The sequence below is a fragment of the Neovison vison genome, chromosome 12, assembly GCF_020171115.1.
Source record: "Neovison vison isolate M4711 chromosome 12, ASM_NN_V1, whole genome shotgun sequence".
NCBI classification, from domain to species: domain Eukaryota; kingdom Metazoa; phylum Chordata; class Mammalia; order Carnivora; family Mustelidae; genus Neogale; species Neogale vison.
This window is the reverse complement of record NC_058102.1, coordinates 133,102,953-133,120,338: the sequence shown is the minus strand read 5'-3', so window position 1 is coordinate 133,120,338 and position 17,386 is coordinate 133,102,953. Positions and strand designations below refer to the sequence as shown.

The following is a 17,386-nucleotide window of genomic DNA, read 5'->3' as shown; positions in this document are numbered from 1 at the left end:
AAAGGGGTTCAACCTCATTGTGCCACTCAACTGTTCTCTCCCCTCATTCTCTCCCAAGAAGTATCTACTCACTGGGGATAAAGCATTTCCAAATATGACTCTTTCCACTTGGGCTTTACAGACTAACTTTATACTTGGAAAGAACAGAAACAACGTACATGCTCTGATGTGAAGGCAATGAGCCTGGGAACAGCAGCCATTCCTTTCTCCTTGACTTCTGGGAACATCTTAAAGCGTGCAATCAGCATGGCATACATGTTAGATATAGCGCCACCTAAAGGAAGTAACAGCAACACACAGTGACCTTTTGTAGTCCTTACCAACAGCATTTCACATGCAAGCACCATTCTTTATTTCCAGTGACCTAGACTCCTCCTTGGACACAGGGAAAGGCCATATTTTTTGGTTATTCTTTGAACTGAATCCTCAAACTCAGACTGAATCCTCAAGCTAGGAGGGTCAAGAGAAGGGATCATTGGGCCAAACCGTAGGACACATACCACCCCTTTGTATCCCAACTGAACAGAACTGCCAATTGATTCTGCTTTTGCTGGGACTCCTTTGAAGAGGTTCTTTAGAACTGAGAAATTGTTGCCTTCCTTCGCACCATGGGAACGTGGTCACTCTTCATTAGGCCTGTGGAAATCTTATTTTTATCCTGATGGAGAAAACAGTTCTTTTTGTTTCAACTCGGGCAATGTCTTGTACTTGCACTAAGATAAGTCTGTTGTAGCTAATGGTGTGGACTGTTAATCCACAATTCTCATAGAATGAGGATAAACATCCAAGCCAATTTCATCATACTCATCTGTGCATTTCCCCAGAAATTCTTCCCACTCAACGATATCACAGAAATATAATTAAAATAGCTAACAAAATCTTATTTCATAATGATAAGAAAACACAAAACTAAGGGAATTTTAAATCTGTGTAGAATTGCCTTTCCTGTGTCGTCCTAAGATTGTCAAGGATTTCCCGCCATAACATTTGTATCTTATAAGTAAGGTCTCCAGCAAAGAAAAGTGAGCTTTCCCCCAAGATTGTTGGAAAGTTTAGAATTTTTGCAACATAAGATGAAGACAGGTTGTTGTGCATGCAAATGGAGATGATGACGTGGAAACAGGGACATCATGAGGCAGAGTGAGGCCACTATCTCCTCCTTTCCTATAGGGGACACACTGGGCTTTGAGTTCCCTTCCCTTTGGGTGGCTGAGGAGCGGAGAGCTCTTTGTACCAAACTGAATGGCTCACATAGGGCCATGACTTTTGCCTCATGCACCCCGGGTCCTGAAGCAAGCAGGCAGCCTGGTCCTGGCTCTGTCTTCAGTCAGAATAAGGGCAATTTCTACATCTTCTGAACCCCAGAGACATGGGGCAAGCAGAATCCAGGTCAGGCCTGCTTTGAGCAGACACCTTGTCTATAAGGGCTGAGGTTGGGAAAGGGACCAGCTTTTAAAGGAAATTCCATTCCATCCAATGGTTTTTCAGTCTCAGTACTTCATGATATTTGGGCATGAGAACGGCTTGTTGGGTGGGCGGGGGTGGGAGCTGTTTTGGGCACTGCAGGGTGTTTAACAGCATCCCCGACTGTTATCCATTAGAGGCTGCTAGTGCTACCTGCCTCCCCCCCAACCCCACCCAGTTGTGCCAATTGAGAACTTCTCCATTCATAGCCAAATGTCCCCTAGGGGGTACAGGAGCCCCAGCAGAGAAGCACTGCCCCACTTGTTCTTGTGAGAGAGGCTGGGGAGAAAGGAGGCAGGAGAAAAAGGGGAAGATGAACACAAAGAAAACACGTCACATAGCACAGTTATTCAAGAACCTTCCAGCTCTACCTTGCCACTCCTCATTTTGCCTCCTCACTCCAATTATATTCTCTGTCTAAAGATCCAGGAGCCCTGAGAGACATGAAGAAGATTCTGGATCGTTAGAGAAGACTGCTTTATGCCACCCAGGCAGGAGGACAGATGCATCTTGAGAGGAAGGATGCAAAAACGAGCTCTGAATCGTCAGGAAAATCCCGTTAGACAGGGAAGGTTTGTGACTAAGCCAACATATCCTTTTCTTCTCCTTTGGTCCTTCATGACTTGCTGAGTAGTGAGGAACACTCCAGTAGTCTTCAGCTCCCAGGCATAGGTGACATCATATAAACAGATTTCTTCTAGAAGCTCCAGAGACCTTTCCATGAAGCCTCTGGATGTTATAGACGGAGGTGCAAAGTAAAATGAGCTGAGCTATGTATTCAAGTCACAGACCTATATCTCTGTGTTTAGTCCCAGGCAATAGGACTTTCAGATCTCAGGCACATACAAGGTATGATTTCCCCTATCCCGACTCCTTAAATTGGAAGACCCTATATCCTAGGAGTAAGGCTGGAGGCTACCTGGAAAGGCAGCCATTTGCAAAAGAGGATGCTATAATCCATCTCTCCTCTGTAATGCCTTGTAGAGAGCAGAACAGAAACAGGTTGCCAATGGCCTTTTCTTCTGTCCCCTCCCCACTTTGCAATGTTGGCCTGATACTTAGCATGACATCAGTGGTTTCCATCTTGACATGAGAGAATATGGATCTTTAAGCTCCAAGGAAGAAGCCCCATGATCAAGGTTAAGTCTTTCCACATGATCATCTTCTGTCATTGATGGGGCGTCCATACTTAGCAGAACTGCCAAAGAGGGTTCTTTCTCTGGGTATATATTTTCCGGGCCAAGAGGGTTCCAAGAACAGCTACATTAGGCCTGGCCCAAGCCCCCTTAGCCAAGCTTTCAGGGTCGGCAGGAGCAGCTGTTCTCTTGTCTCTCCTGGGGACCACTAAAGAGAGCTCAGGACGCTCAATCACATAACCAACCTTGTAAGAGGAAGAATAGAGATAGAAACAATGCTGGTCTTTGAACACTACCTAATTCCTCATGAAAAATACCTTAAGAGCCTCAGTTTCAGACAAGGATGACAAAGTTCCCTCCATGGGGAATGGTTTTTCAAAGGAAAACTGAGTTCCCTTACAAAATAAAGGCTAGCTTTAAATTCATCACAGCTGGCGTTTAACGGAAAAAAAAAATTAAAAAAGGCTAATTTTCCCTTCCATTTAACTAACATGTTTTCCTTCAGCACCTGAAAAATGGTGTTGTATCTTTAAAAGCATAAAATATAATAGCAGATCTAAGCTTGTAGGTAAGGCTGCTTAATTTAAGCCATACCCTTGAGCCCACTGTTGCCTGCCTATCATTTCTTCTTTCAACCTGTTCTTTATTTTCTCTCTCCCTCTTCATCCACTTGTCTCTGTGGGTTTGTGGAAGGGACATCCTGACATGGCCCTTGCTGACATAATGGCAAGGAGGCTGTGGCCTCCCCAACAGGGCCAGTCTCCGTGCACGGAGCACCGGCCCCATTCTGATGACCCTCTCCTGCCACTGATTAGGTGACGGTGTGCGCATCAGATTTATTTTCCACGGGTCAGTGATTCTCCCTTCCAATCACCTTTCTAACTTCTATTTCTTCTCTGCATCAAAACCAAGGTCACATACAGATCCGGAACCAAGGGCAAGGCTTTTTTGTGTCAGGTTGATTCTCTTGGCTGCAAGAGGTGTGAACAATGGAGTTTAGAATCCAGTGGCTGGTGATAAAAAGCAGGATGCAAGAAGGGAAGGTGAGAGAAGCCTCTGGAAGGAATCAGCACCCTCTGTTTCAGCTTTAAGAAACGGTTTCCCAAGTCACTCTCTGTCCTCCTTGAAATTAATGTAAATCAGCTTCTCTGGTGGTTACTTGAAAGAGACAGAGTACCTACGCTCTATTACATAGCTGTGCCTCATAATGCATCCCGAAACAGAGAAGGTTTTATTAAATGAGGCTACCCTTTCACTAATTGTGGGAAGAGTTTCAGAGAGTGAATTCCCTTATGAGGAATCTTTATTCTTCTGTTCCTCATGATCCACCACACCTTCTAGATAGGATCAAAGTAGAAAGACTGGGTAAATTTCCACCTGTTCGTCCTCTTTCTGAACACAAATAACTATTGCTCAAGCATGGGGAGTTGGCTTGGAAGCACGGTCAATGGTCATGTATTATCACACTCATGCTTTTGATCAACATAACCTATTTAACATAAGCAGAAATACAGACTAGGTATTTAATCGCTCCTGGGTTCATAATGAGGCACTGCATATCAGAAGAAAAAATACAAAGAAAGGTTGAAATATCATATACCGGGAGAAAATATCCCGTCGCCAGAGCCCCCTGGCCAGCCAATGATTTCTCTCATTTTCTTTAGCGTGACATATTCCAAGAGCACAAAGACTGGAGCAATTTCATAGGTGAACCTGAAAAGTAGTAATGGCCACATTTTATGTATGTAACTCGAAGAAATACTTCATTGTTACAACATCCATAGAACTACTGTACATCCCTTTTCAAACTCTACATTCACAAAGGTTTTGATTATAACATTGAACAGAGAGAAAATTATGTCTTCTTAAAGGTTGCCCATTTTTCTATATTCCTAAAGTTAAGGGCTTAATGCTCAAGGGTTATTTGTCATATTGAATAAATAAAGAACATTCCAGAGTAATATTATTTAAAAGACATCATCTGGTCCCGTTTCTTGTTCGCATTATACATAATTATAAATCCAAAATGCCAAAGAAAGTGCCTTTTGTGTTTGAAAAATGTTATATAACTTTGATTGCATGAAAGATACATCAGGACTCTTTTAAGTTAAAGTGAACACCCATATGCTTCTGAAGTTTGTATCACTATGTTAGGGGCTACCTAATTAAAAAGAGATTTTCACATGAGAAGTAGAATAAAGACCACGAAATCTCACTAATAATTATCCTGGATTTAAAAAAAAATAACACCCCACATTTAACGACTTACATGTTCGTGTTTGCTGTCGACGTCAGCCAGTCTGCTGCTAATCCAACCATATCCAGTCCAGTGGAAAGTTGATTGAAATATCTGGGATGCCCTGAATATAATGGAAAACCAGAATCAGGACTGCATCCAGTGAAACTAAATGCCTCTCAAACACAGGATCACTCCAGCTAAAGAACCTTGAAATATCCTTCAGTAATAGGAAATCCATATTCAGAAACCCATCATGGGCATATGTGTGTGTGTGTGTGTGTGTGTGTGTGTGTGTGTGTAGGTGCGTTCACGCAGATACACCCAAAAGGAGCATTTCATCTAACAAGAGGGACTATTTTGGGTTTTGGTATTTCTTAAAACACACTCTAAAAAAAACTTTCCCCTAAACATTACCCTATAAAAAAAATAACAAGTGGGGTTTGCAATGCGTATGCTAGTTTATTTCCTAGCATCCCTTCAATACATTTGCAAACTAAAATGCTCATGTAATCCAAAGCTATTCTTGTTTACACTCGTGCTGCTAAAAATCCTTTTTTGTTGAAGTTGTTCCAGGAATCAGTCAAAGCATGACCTCCGCCAGGCATGCCAACATTTGTAATGATATCCGTGACAAATGACTGATGATTACAAAAGACAAGGCAAAAATGGGAAAATAGGACAGTCTGTTGAGTGATTTGTCCTGGATTCAAAAGGTGACGATTGCCTATAGAGGGCATAGGCAAATCTAATTCTTGTTGATTCTTTTTGGTCCAAATATTTGATTACAAACAACAGAACTGCTTCACAGTTGTGATTTAAAATAAAGCGGGATACAGTCAACATCACTGCCTTGTCAACAAGATACATGAAGATATATTCAATGGACCGATGAATCCATTAGCAAGGCTTATCTAATTAACTTCTAGATTTCTCTAAAACTCTCTAAAGGAGTTGACATCCAAATACTCCTGAGGCTATTATTTTAAATGTGATTGTAAATACCTCATTAGAATTCCATTCCTTGTTGTGCCCCATAAAAGCCTATCTCTAAATCTGTGATTTGCTTGGCAGCAAAAATTTTGGAAGATGATCAATTATGGAAATAGCATCTGATAAAAAGGTGGCCTCCACTTACGCACACCTGTGTGAAGCCCGGGGATGACGGTGTCTCAGGCCGGCATGGGCGGAACAAGATAAAGGAAAGCAATGGAAAGCAGGGACAAAAGTCAATACAGAGCTTATCTGCAGGAGTGGAGTGCTCTTATCAGCCTCTGGCATGTGGCTAGACAATTAGACATGGAGAAAAGATAGGAGCTGGAAAAGGGCGCATTTCAAAGAGACTGGGATTTGTGTGGCTCTCACTCACTCTCGGGCATTGTTTTGCCTCCCTGTGGCTGTGCACAGTGCCCTTCTACCTTTTCGCTCTTTACCAGGCCCTCTGATGCTGACCCTGTCAGTTTACGTATCCAGGGAAAGTGAGAAAGCTGCCGCCCGGGGCCATGGTCTGGAAGAGCTCTCCCCTGTCTCTGCCTCATTGACTCCCCATTTCATTAGAGCTCACAGCTGAAATCACAGCCGCTTCTCCCTCCCGATGCCCCTTCATTTCTCTTTCCCTAAGCCATATCTTTAAAGCGAGGAAATTAATAAGGATTAGCAAATCAATCCATTAATCTACTCTCCCAATTCATATGCATTTTCTGGATGAATGTGGCTCTATTATCACACACTATTTAACACTCGGGAAACTTTGGCATGAAAACCTCTGGAAAAAAAAAAAAGAAAAAGAAAAAAGAGAGAGAGAGAGAGAAATTCCAAGGTGTGTGTCCAGCTCTAGGATATCAAAAGGCCCATCCATCCTGCTACCTGCCATTGGAAAACTGGGAAGTAAGTTTGAGGCTTCGATGGCTTGACTCCCTTCTCTATTTTTTTGACCTGGATCTCCCACAGCACCTGAATCTCTCGTGCTTCAAATTTTTCGTTCACTGACAGTGATGTGAAAAAAAATGGAGGGAGATAGTTTGACAGGTTAGAACAACATGTCCTCTCGATTTCTCCAGGAGTATGCTGCGGAAATATTCTATTTGCTCCCTCCCTGTGACTCCCCGCAGGCTGCCGGCGAATCCACGCAGGGCTCTCGGAGAGAAAGGGTGTTAGAGACCTGCCTTGGAGGCTGCCAGCTGTCTCAGCCGTCCTGGGCATCCAGCTGCCGCCGCCGCCGCCGCCGCCGCCCCCACCGGCCGGGGATTGGCGGCCTTGCGCAGCAGCCGCGCAGCCGGGGAGACAGCAAGGAGGAAACGTGAGATTAGAGCCGCTCACGCCTCTGCAACGCTCCCCACAGATTAGCAAATGAGCCGCGAAGGCTGCACAGCCTTGGCCAACGACCAGCCCCTGGCGGTCCTGACCCTCTTGTCCACCATCGGTTGGGGAGGTCTACAGAGTCGGTCCAAACTGCTCTCTGTGTGCCCGCAGGACGCACCCAAGGATGGCCTCATTTATCGATGCTTCCATTTCTTTGTCTGATGGCTCCGTTAAAGGACTCAAGACATTAACCCCTGCACTCCAACCCCCCTACCACTACCACTACCAAGTCCAATGGGCCCCGAAAATGTTAATTATTCCAGAATTCTGTCATTCTCTGCAGTTTTCAGTTTTCTGTTCCAGCAGTTCTTACAGATGTAATTTTAACAATACATGAAGACTATCCTTTCCAAGTATCTTCCCCACTGCCCTTCACTCCTCTCTGAGCTTGGAGCCCAAGTGGAAATTAGATTATGGACTCCTTGGTAGAAAGCAGGTGCTAACGTATTTTTAAAAAGCATCTCCTGAGGAGAACTAAAATGCCTTATGGTCACAGAGATGGTAACAACTTTACAGACCCTAAATAGGGCTAGTAGTCAAATACTAGTTATAACATAAAAACCTGTAAACTTGCCAGTCAAAAAGAGGTGGCTGGTGTTAATTCTTTGAACTGCTATTTGGGGGTGGAACAGGGCAGACCAGAAGACTACATATGTTATAAATAATATTGATATTGATGCTTAGAAATCCAACTTCATCCCATTTTCCTCTGAACTTTAAATAAAATGCATTAGAACTACATTTGACCAGCAGTTTCACAAGGATTATGGCAAAATCTAAGAACTGAATGGCCCCATCTTCTCCTGACGCTAAATGAAGCATTGACGGACAGAACTATGACTTTCATTGACTTGCAATTCCCATTATCTTAACTCTTTAAATTACACGTCAGACATCACCAGCTTTTAAGGATGAAGATGTAAAACATTTTTATAGGTTCTTTTCAGTTTGGTAGCAATAAAAATATAATAGGTAGCAACCTACTATTATCACACTGAAATATTAGGGTAGGGGAATGGGTCAAACAAAAATGAATTAAAGGCACTGTTCAGGTTTGCACCCACAGATACATCAAAAGCTGGGAGGAAAAACATCTGTAATGCCCAGTATATACATCGTGTGGATTCTCTTGAACATAATTGAGAATGATAACTAATAAGCCTTCAAAATTCATACTCCACAGACCAAGTGTGATCAAAACCACCAAGTTCAACTCCTTTCCCTATGTACCTAGTTCTAAGTCTATAGTCCCACAGAAGCGGTTACTAATAATGCAGCAGATCCATTTACCTAGGCTGCTTCTTTGCATACTTTTCCTCTATGTTGGTATAACAAATGGAAAAACAAAACCCCAAAAAGTAGCTAAAAGTCGCATAGCAAGCATTCGTAAAATGCTTGTTGTTGATGAGAGCAATATGAGAATTCATTAACCAAAGAGATGGCAACATAAAAAGATCAAGTTCCTATGGTAATTAATATTCATGTGACATTTTTATTTGCCAGCGGATCTTTTTTAAGGCTACAAATCAATTTAGAGCCACAAGGTATTCTATCCCTTGTGGTATTCATTCATTCTTAGTTTTATTGCTTTAAGGAAGTGTAGTGGTATCATGCATCAGCATAGTTAGAGACAAGGCAGGAAAAGAAGAGGTAATCATGGGGAGACAAACAGCTGATTTTTGCGTAGATAAAATGAAAGCTTAGAATGTGCCCAAATAAATGTTACACCTGGGGCTGCAAAATGAATAGCATATGAAGACTACTGTGAAAAAAAAGCAATAAATACAAAATACATTTTAAAATAAGGATAAGGATATTTGATTCCCCTCCCCCACCCATTTTCTTCATTTTATATTCAGAATGGCTACGAAGCACACACACATCCTTGTATATAACACGGTTGAATAGTTAAGCTAGTTCGTATTGTGTTTTCTTTTGTGGACATTTCTTTAAAAAAAAAGAGAAAACCTGGGGTTTGAATCTGAGGTCCTGGCCATTTGAGACAATGCCAAATTATTGTCTCTCTGTAGCGATAATTACATAGAATGGTTTGTCCAATGTCTGACCATTCCTACTCCGTGGAAATGACTAGCACTATACTAGTATTGGGCTTCTGTTTGGATCATGCCTTTTGAGCTTTCATTTCTATATTCCCTTTCTGTCTCCATTTTGGGTCACTTCTACTGGCCACTGTTGCCAAATGGTTGCTTCTACATCAGTGGTTAATCTCCATGGCCAAATGCGTGCAATGTAAATCTGATGATTTATACTTGATACATTTATAATATTTCTGATATTATCAATTTCAAAAACATCAATAGTAAAGGGTGCCTTTCCTTTATAGCATTCTAATAATGACTTTTTTAACTGATGAAAATAACTCTGTAAATCTGAAAATACCAGTAACCCCAAAACAGAAAACATTTTAATATAAAATAAAAATTGTAAAAGGAAAAAAGAGCTTTATTATTTTTGACTGGACAATACCTGTTTTAATTGCATATTTTAGAGTCGTTTGGCAATGCATCAAAATTTCCTCCAAATTTTGTGGTTGGTCTGCCAATTCCCAGTTATACTCTTGAAGGAGCTCATTAGGGTAATGGAAATCAATCACTTTGGTTGATCTATCGAAACTTTTCACCACATACTGAAGCAAAATGTCCATAACGTCTTGCAGAAACGCCAAAGTGGGCCTTTCTCCATCACAGGCTGGCAGCAGGTCTAAAGAATGGAATAAAAAATGCCACATTTTAATTTTACCGTGAAAATATCCAGGCAAGATCTTGATTCGGCAATTTCTCTTTGGATTGAGAGATGTTGTGCTTAAAAAAAAAAAAAAAATCTGGAAATGCAGAGCGTTTTCTTTAAAGGGGAGGTATTTTTCAAAGACGAAGGAAAAAGAGAAATTACGGTTTCTCCCCCCATCCCAAATTAATTCTTGCATTTCAATCCACAACGTGTTGTTTGCTTTCCTTTTAAAAAGACTATGCCTCCATTCATCTGTTTCACAGGGGTCCGTCCAAATGTTATATCTCAGTAAATCATCTTAAACGATTATGGAAATACGTCACATCAGAAATGTTTGAGGATTGCCTTTGGGCAAATCAGGCAAAGTGGAGCATGCAATGTTAGGATCTCTGACCCATTAAGATGACTCGCTATTTCCTAAGTCTGTATGTGTGTATGTGTGTGTGTGCGCGCACTCGCGCGCTCATTTGGGTGACTGGGTGTGTAAACACAGGGGAGTAAAACCCCGCACAGGTCTCACGTGAAGGTAATAGTTTCCCTGTGAAATTGCGTCTATGAGTTACTCTTGCGATCTAAAGACCTAGAACGTCTCAGCAACCAAGTCCCACTCGTTTCAGCGGCCACCAAGAAGCCGACCTCGAGGTTCAGCGCGCGCGGGGACCTCCGCCAAACGCAAACCCAAGGGCGGCTCTGGGACTAGAGAGCCGAGGCCCAACGCTGCGCATAGGCCCGGGTTGGGGCTCAGATGAAGGGACAGGCACAGTGTTTCTCGCTTACAGCTGAAGATTCACCCAAGGTCCGCCCGCCTCCGCCCTGATTCTCGACGACTGGCGTCAGCGCCCTGGCACTCGGTCCCTTTTCGTCGCGATGGGTGGGGCTGTGCGAGGGACAGTGGTTCCCGGGGACCCCACGAAGCGCATTTACCTGTTGCATGTAGAAACGCATAGTTGACATCCGTTTTGGGGCAGCTGCAAGGCTTCTGATTACAAGCGCAGGCGGCCTTCCGGGAGGGGGCCCGCGGGGGCTGGCTCCCGCCACTCTCCGAGGGCTTCTCGGCGTCTCCGTAGAGCAGGGCTAGGCAAACACAACGAGAGCGCTGGTCAGCCGGCTGCCGGCCCCGGGCCCCTCGCCCCTGCCTATTCCCGGCCAAGAAACCTCAGCTCCGCTGGTGGGGATGCGGAGGTGAGAAGGTGACATTGCCCCGCGGGACCCAGAGGCGACTGACTGGCCGTGTTCGATTCCCTCCCCCCTCACGAGCAGGGCACTCACCGCACAGCTTGTTTCCGATGCCGCCTGTGAACTTCTGGGCCACCTGACACCAGGCTCTCGCTGCAAGGAAAGACAGGTAGGAGGACAGCGAGGCAGAAAGAGAACGGCAGACGTGTGAAATTTCGTTCTATGGGAACAAACGCACTAAACCCGGGGTCGGGAAAAGGGCCGCCGGGAGCTCCGCACAGAGGACAGGTGCGGGAGGGGCGCGGCAGCCGGGCGGCTCGGCCCGGCCCGACCTTACGTTCGCTGATTTGTTTTCAAGAGAAGCCCAGACTCCAGCCCTTTGCACTTGCCTTCCAGGTGCCGATAGGAACGTTCAGGCAACCCCCCCTTCCTGCCTTGCTCCAGCGAGTTTTCCTAGATATCGAAGCTGTCCATTTTCCTCGCAGGCTCTCCTTCCAGACCAAGAATTCTCTCTTCCATTTTTTCCCTTTTCCCACAGCCACTCTATCCCTCTACAGGGTCCAGACACCAAGATGGTGGCAGTGCCCCAGTCCCACGGAATTCGGCTTCGCGGAGACGCCTCTGTGTATGGGGGGCTCTCCCAAACTTCACTGAAAGGAGTCTGAGATTCTTGGGCGTCTTTCCCAAGAGATAAGGGCATGTGGGGTTTTGGTCTCTTGGGACATCAGGGACCTATAGCGAGAGCAGGGCGAAGTGTCCGAAGTTTCCTGTTGCAGATGGAAAAACCTCCTTCGTCTTCCCTAGCACTGCAAACCCCAGTCCACCCGCCAAGCTCTCCTGGAGCAGACCCTTGTTCCCCTACCTGTGCCGGGGTTCTCGGGATCCCCGGAGCCATCCTCAGACCCGAAGGACCAAAAGCCGGAGCCTGGAGATGCCATCAGCGCTGTGCGACTGGAGCGGGTCGCCTCCGAGTGCGAACTGTCGGCGAGCTGCCCTCGGCTCGGCTCGCCTCTGCGCGCGCGTGCGTGTGTGAGTGTGGCGGGAGGAGGGTACGGTGCGGGGACCCGCGCGGCCGTGCGGCAGAGGGTGGGTGTCACACAGGGACAGGAAACGTGCGTGTCTGCGTGTTAGTGCGTGTATGTGTGCTGGAGTTAGGGCTTAGAGACGTGGCTGAGGTTAGATAGGGAGGGAGACCGAAGGGTCCGCGCCGCAGGGCTATGGGAAGGCGCCGAGCGCCCGAACTGCTTTTGAAGGAGAAGGAGTCCAATCCGGATGGATGAGGGGGCGGCGGAGAGAAAAAAAATGGGAGCGGGAGGAGGCGAGGCAGACGGTGCTCACGAGCTGGAGTCAGAGCGTGTGGGTGGGCGGCGTGCAGGGGAGCCCCTGGGGAGCGCTAGCCGCAAGCCTGCAGACGGCCCCCGCGGGCCCGGGAGCGCTGTCCAGAGTGCTAACGCGGCCGGCTGCGCGCGGCTCCAGCGAGGGGTAGACCAGACAGACCTCGGCGAGGCGGAGCCGGTGGCCGAACCGAGTCACACACAGGCATCGACTGGCGTATTGTTTGAGGTCTGGCTCCCGTTGCCGGGAAGGAGGCGCGATTTCCGCGCCGCCTTCCTCCAAGACGGTGCTGAGGTCGCTGTGACCTCGAGAGTCCCGGCGCTGGGTTGGAATCATGAGCGGTTCGTGTGCTTGGGGAGGGGACCGTGGGGGAAGGGCGCCTACGCACTGAAAGGCTCATTTCAGCTCCTGAGTGGAGCCTGACGCCTTCCCACTGAGCCGCGCGGTGCTCGAGAGCGCGTCATTCCCGTGCTTCGGGGAGCGCGGTCGCCGAACCCACCGTCCAGGATCTGAGTGACGGCTGGGAGAAAGACTGCTGATTGAGGCAATTAAAATCCATGCAGGAGCCTATCACCGAGGGCCTGGGGCTGCGGAAAAAAAAATAATAAAACGAATGGAAACTTCTTGGAGGGGGGCGAGGGAGAACTACTAGAATCAGCAGGCAGGATTGAGAGCTGATAGGGTCAGCTGATCGGGTCATTTGGTGACCTTGGCCCGCGGAGGCGTGGAAGGGTTTGCTGCTTCCGTATGACCGGAATCGACGTGTGCGTGGGACGCATGTACAGTTTCCAGCTAAGCAATCTGAGCTTTCCACATTCAAGGCGGAAAGAAGGCATCGCCTGCTGGGCCCTCGAGTCTGCAGGCCTCAAATCGATCATCTCCTCCCCACCCCCGACCTCTCCGGGAATCTTCACGATAGCGGGGGGAGGGTGGTGGGCGGCGAGATTCACTATTTCTGAGGCCTGGTGGGAAGGAGTTTCTTCTCTTCTGATGAAGTCAGAATCGCGACTCTCGTATAATATCCTTTACGTTAAAAGCTGTTAAACAAAGGGAAGACGCCCTGAGAAATTTGGGGCGCGTTGAGTTCGCGCTGCTTCTCTTGATAGTGGAGATCAGCGTCACGCACATCTTGCGGCTCCTGGACTCTGAGAGAGAGGCTGAGGAAGACGCTGAAAAGGCTGCGTCTTGCCTTCCACCGCGTGCATTCACTTGAGCCAACGTTTTTCATCTCCATTCTGTTCACAAGCCCTCATTTCTCGGCCCTCCTTAATCAAGTTACCAAAGCCGCTGCCAAAGCAGAGACTCACGGATCCTCTCTTGGCTACAGCCCTTCGATCCTCGCTTAGGGAGGGCGTCGTGGGGCCTGGATGGCCGCATTCAAGCCCAAGTCCGACGTCCCAGGCAGGCGGGGGCCTGGTAAAGTCTTTCTACGAAGCTTTGTCTTCTTTCAAGCGCGGGAGGGGAGGGGCACCAGGATCCAAACCCCTGCCCCGGAGTGTGGGCAGGAAAGGGCGCTGGCCAAGGTCCTGCCGTAGACTTGTTGCAAAGCCGGCTGTGTCGGGAAGCCTGCTTCCGGCCGTCGGCGCTTGGTGGGCATGGACCCAGGCCTCAGTGTGGCCACCTCCGGCGCTATCGGCTTCAGAGGACCCAGGTTACAACGCCAGGGTGTAAAGACTCCGTGGTTCAGCCGTCTGCGCGCGGGCAGGGCAGCTGCGCGGCTCTGGCTCCAGCAGTCAGAGAGATCAGTTCTTTGTTTAAATCCACACCGAATCCTGCAATGTTTTGCTTCAACCCAGAACGCTGAGGTTGCAGAACTTCTCTGCAATGGATAAGTGGTCGAAGACATAAAGATTCTTTAGAACAAGCTTTTAAAACACTCACAAAGCCCCGAAGGAAGAAACGGATTAAAACACATGGAAGGTAGAAACCACAACACCTATATATATATATTAACGCGGCATAAAATCCCACTGTTTAAACTCGATTAAATCCCACAGCTCTGGAGTACTTTGAATCTAATGGTGGTATTTAGATTTTTTATTTAACACACCCTACTTCACTGCACTCAGGGATCTGATTTGTCTTCCCTTAACGCGGTCCCTCCCTAGACGGCAATTTGCTTCATAAAGACTTTGATTTCGAAAAGGAGCCCACTCCCCCCACTCCTGGGCTTGGCACTGGAGATAACAAAAGAGCTCAGCGAGGTAATAATTACAGTCATTAGTTCACAAAGGAGGCAGCCACAGAATGGGAAGGGGAGGGGGCAGCACTCTGGGGGAAAAGCTTTCGAAGCCTCTTTCTCAGCAGGGGGCAAGAGACCCAAGCTCCGGGTGCTGCTCTCCTGGGCAGGTTTCCTGGGTTGACCTATTTTTTTGTCCGTGGGTTATCCAGAGATCGCTCTGCAGGTCTCCCAAAGAAGAATGTCTGCTACAAGTTTTCCCTTGAGTCTTCCCAGGGCTCAAAGGTCAAAGGACAGGAAAAGGGAGATGAAAAGAGAGAAAGAAAAAGGAGAGAAAACAAAAAAATACAAAAGAAAAAAAGGGAAATAAAAACACTGAAACGTTTCACCGTGTGTTTGTGATTCCCTTTTTCAGTTTCACTGAAAAAGGGGGTGGAGAATTTAGGGAGGGCGTCTATTGCCTCCCAGTCCAGCGACGGAAGGGCTGGGCTTCAGGTGTCTGGTCTACTGCTGGCCACTTCGGAAGCTTGAGGAGGCCTGGCAGCGCAGCGGAGCTCAGCTTTCTCCCCCAGAGGGCCTCCCAGTGGTGGGTAGATGCAGGGGTTGGGGCATGGGAACTCGATTGTCGGGTTCCAGAATCTCTCTCCTCCTTGACAGTGGGCAGGGCGCCCTCACTGGTGCCTGTGTTAGGCCCAGCCTGCAGCCTGTCCCAACAGCTGTCGCCCCAAGGGCTGACCCCGGAGCAGAGGCAGCAACCAGAATCTAGAGAAGGAGCAGGGCCTACAGTGCACTTGAACTCTGAGCTCCGCCCTGCCACAGCGGGAGGTTTCCGCTGGAGCTGGTCTCAATGAAAAGTGAGGAGGCTCACAGAGTTATCTGTCAGAGGACTTTTCGGCCTCAGCATTTTGGGTTGGAGAGTACCTTACATCTGGTGGGCGAGCTGCACAACAAATACTTAATCCTCCAAAATCCCTCACGCGGTCCTCCAAAAATTTCCCCCAAGTCTCCTGGTTCTGGGCCGCAGGTGCGACATGCCCCATGCCCCAAACCCATCTCCCAATTCTGTCCTCCTGAAATCATCTCCCCATCCTTCCTGACGCTCTTCAGATAGCGTAGACAAGGACGGTGTCAGTGCCATAGAAGAGCTCACCCAGGTTTTAAAATGAGATGCAGTTAACTGGGGAAGGCAAACCTCTGCCCACCCGTTGCCCTCCCCTCTCTCTTAAATACACCAAAATTGCCTTAAATCTGCAGACTAGGAGAACCTAAAAAACTTGACAGTTGGCTCAATGGGGCTAAAGGTGTGTGTGCCAACGCACAGTGTGGAGGGATTTGGGGGATCATCCGGAGGCCAAGTTTGGGTGGCAAGACCTGGGTTTTAACGTAGATGGTATGTTTGTTTGGGAGGGTTGGAGACGGGGGCTGTTCGCTGGAGACAGGCACCGTCGCCCCCCTGCCTGGGCACCTGCACCGGCGCAGCTGGACGGGAGTTGTCCAGTCCTACAGGGGAATATCGGTGGACCAGCCCCGAAAGCCACGGACTTTCCAAGGCACTTCCTTTATTTAATAACCGCAGTAACCGCGGGAAGGGAAAGCGCGAGTGTGAGATGAAGCTCCATCTTCAAAGCTTCCCCCGCCCTCGCCTCTCCTCCCACCCGGGCTTTGTTCTGCTCGCCCCTCGGGTGTCCCGCGGGCCTGGGAGAGCCGTTTCCAAGGGAAAAGAAATCTGTGAAGTCAAGCAAAACGACCGGGAGGGATCGGCGAGAGCTAGGGCGCAGTCGGGTCCACAGGAGTCGCAAATGAGTGAACAAAGAGATACACGGGGGCCAGGGACTGGGAGCCCCGACTGGCGGGCTGGTGGGAGAGGAGGGTGCCGGAGTGCGGGGACACGGCCGGGGACACGGCGCCCGAAGAACTCTCACTTCTCCGCTTTCCAAGAGGTTGGGCCAGGCACTCGAGGGCGAGGGCAGCGGGCAGCCGGTTCCAGGGTCAGGGCCTCGGCTGCAGCTCCCTGTGGTGTCAGCGTCCGAGGGTCTCCCGCTCTGGCCCCTGCAAAGCCCCGCAGTCCGCGCACATTCCCATGGGGTGGCCCCGGAACAGCCGGACTACACCTGCTGCAGGAGGCGCTGCCGCTGGGAGGTCTTGCGCAGGAGCCTCCTGTAGTCGTAGGGGTTGGCTGCGGAGTTCTTTTCCTCCTGCTCCTGGTTCTTCGGCGCCCAGCACCTGCAGCGAGACCCAGAGTCAGCGGCGCCACGCGACAGCGGCGCCACGCGACAGCTCCGCCCAGCTCACCCAGCTAGGCGGTTCCACTCCTCACACCTCCCACCACTGGCCGACATTTAAGAGCCGCACGCTCAAAACATCAGGATAGTGGCCAAATGCAACCGCGTAATTTTCTCAGAAGGTTTTCAGTGTTCCCCAAGCAAGCGGGGGGTGGGGGGGGGGGAAGAAGCTGGTGGCTCTGTCTTCAGATGACAACTAGGGAAGGAAGGCCTCAGAACGTATAGTTGAGAGAGCTCAGCTTCCCTCCGTCTGCAAGAACTCACAACCAATAAACAACTATTTGTTTTAGTACCTTAATTTTCTTTAAACACATTTTGGTCAAGCAGGAAAGTTCAACGTGCCTAAATAGACAATCGTCCTTTTGCATTTTAAAAACTGCTCAAAGGTTTCTCTGCAGCACTCCCGCCACATCTGATCCACCATTGCTAGCTGGGCGCCCAGTCAGCTCTTTCAAGGAGGCTTTTGGGC

At 48.3% G+C, this 17,386-nt stretch overlaps 2 protein-coding genes across 2 annotated transcripts in view; both read right to left on the bottom strand.

The window, feature by feature from the left end:
- The window catches only part of GAD2 (glutamate decarboxylase 2), a 74,504-nt gene extending 62,007 nt beyond the window's left edge, over positions 1-12,497 (bottom strand). Inside the window, exons 1-7 of the mRNA XM_044227471.1 lie at positions 11,984-12,497; positions 11,215-11,274; positions 10,870-11,019; positions 9,685-9,918; positions 4,870-4,960; positions 4,201-4,313; positions 159-274 (exon numbers count right to left, since the gene is read on the bottom strand). Coding sequence (XP_044083406.1) covers positions 159-274; positions 4,201-4,313; positions 4,870-4,960; positions 9,685-9,918; positions 10,870-11,019; positions 11,215-11,274; positions 11,984-12,059 — 840 coding nt within the window. The 5' untranslated portion in view covers positions 12,060-12,497. The remainder of the gene's footprint in view (positions 1-158; positions 275-4,200; positions 4,314-4,869; positions 4,961-9,684; positions 9,919-10,869; positions 11,020-11,214; positions 11,275-11,983) is intronic.
- Positions 12,498-16,675: 4,178 nt separating this feature from the next.
- MYO3A (myosin IIIA) overlaps positions 16,676-17,386 on the bottom strand; it is a 218,340-nt gene continuing 217,629 nt past the window's right edge. Inside the window, exon 33 of the mRNA XM_044227979.1 lies at positions 16,676-16,858. Within this exon, the coding sequence (XP_044083914.1) occupies positions 16,741-16,858 (118 nt within the window). The 3' untranslated portion in view covers positions 16,676-16,740. The remainder of the gene's footprint in view (positions 16,859-17,386) is intronic.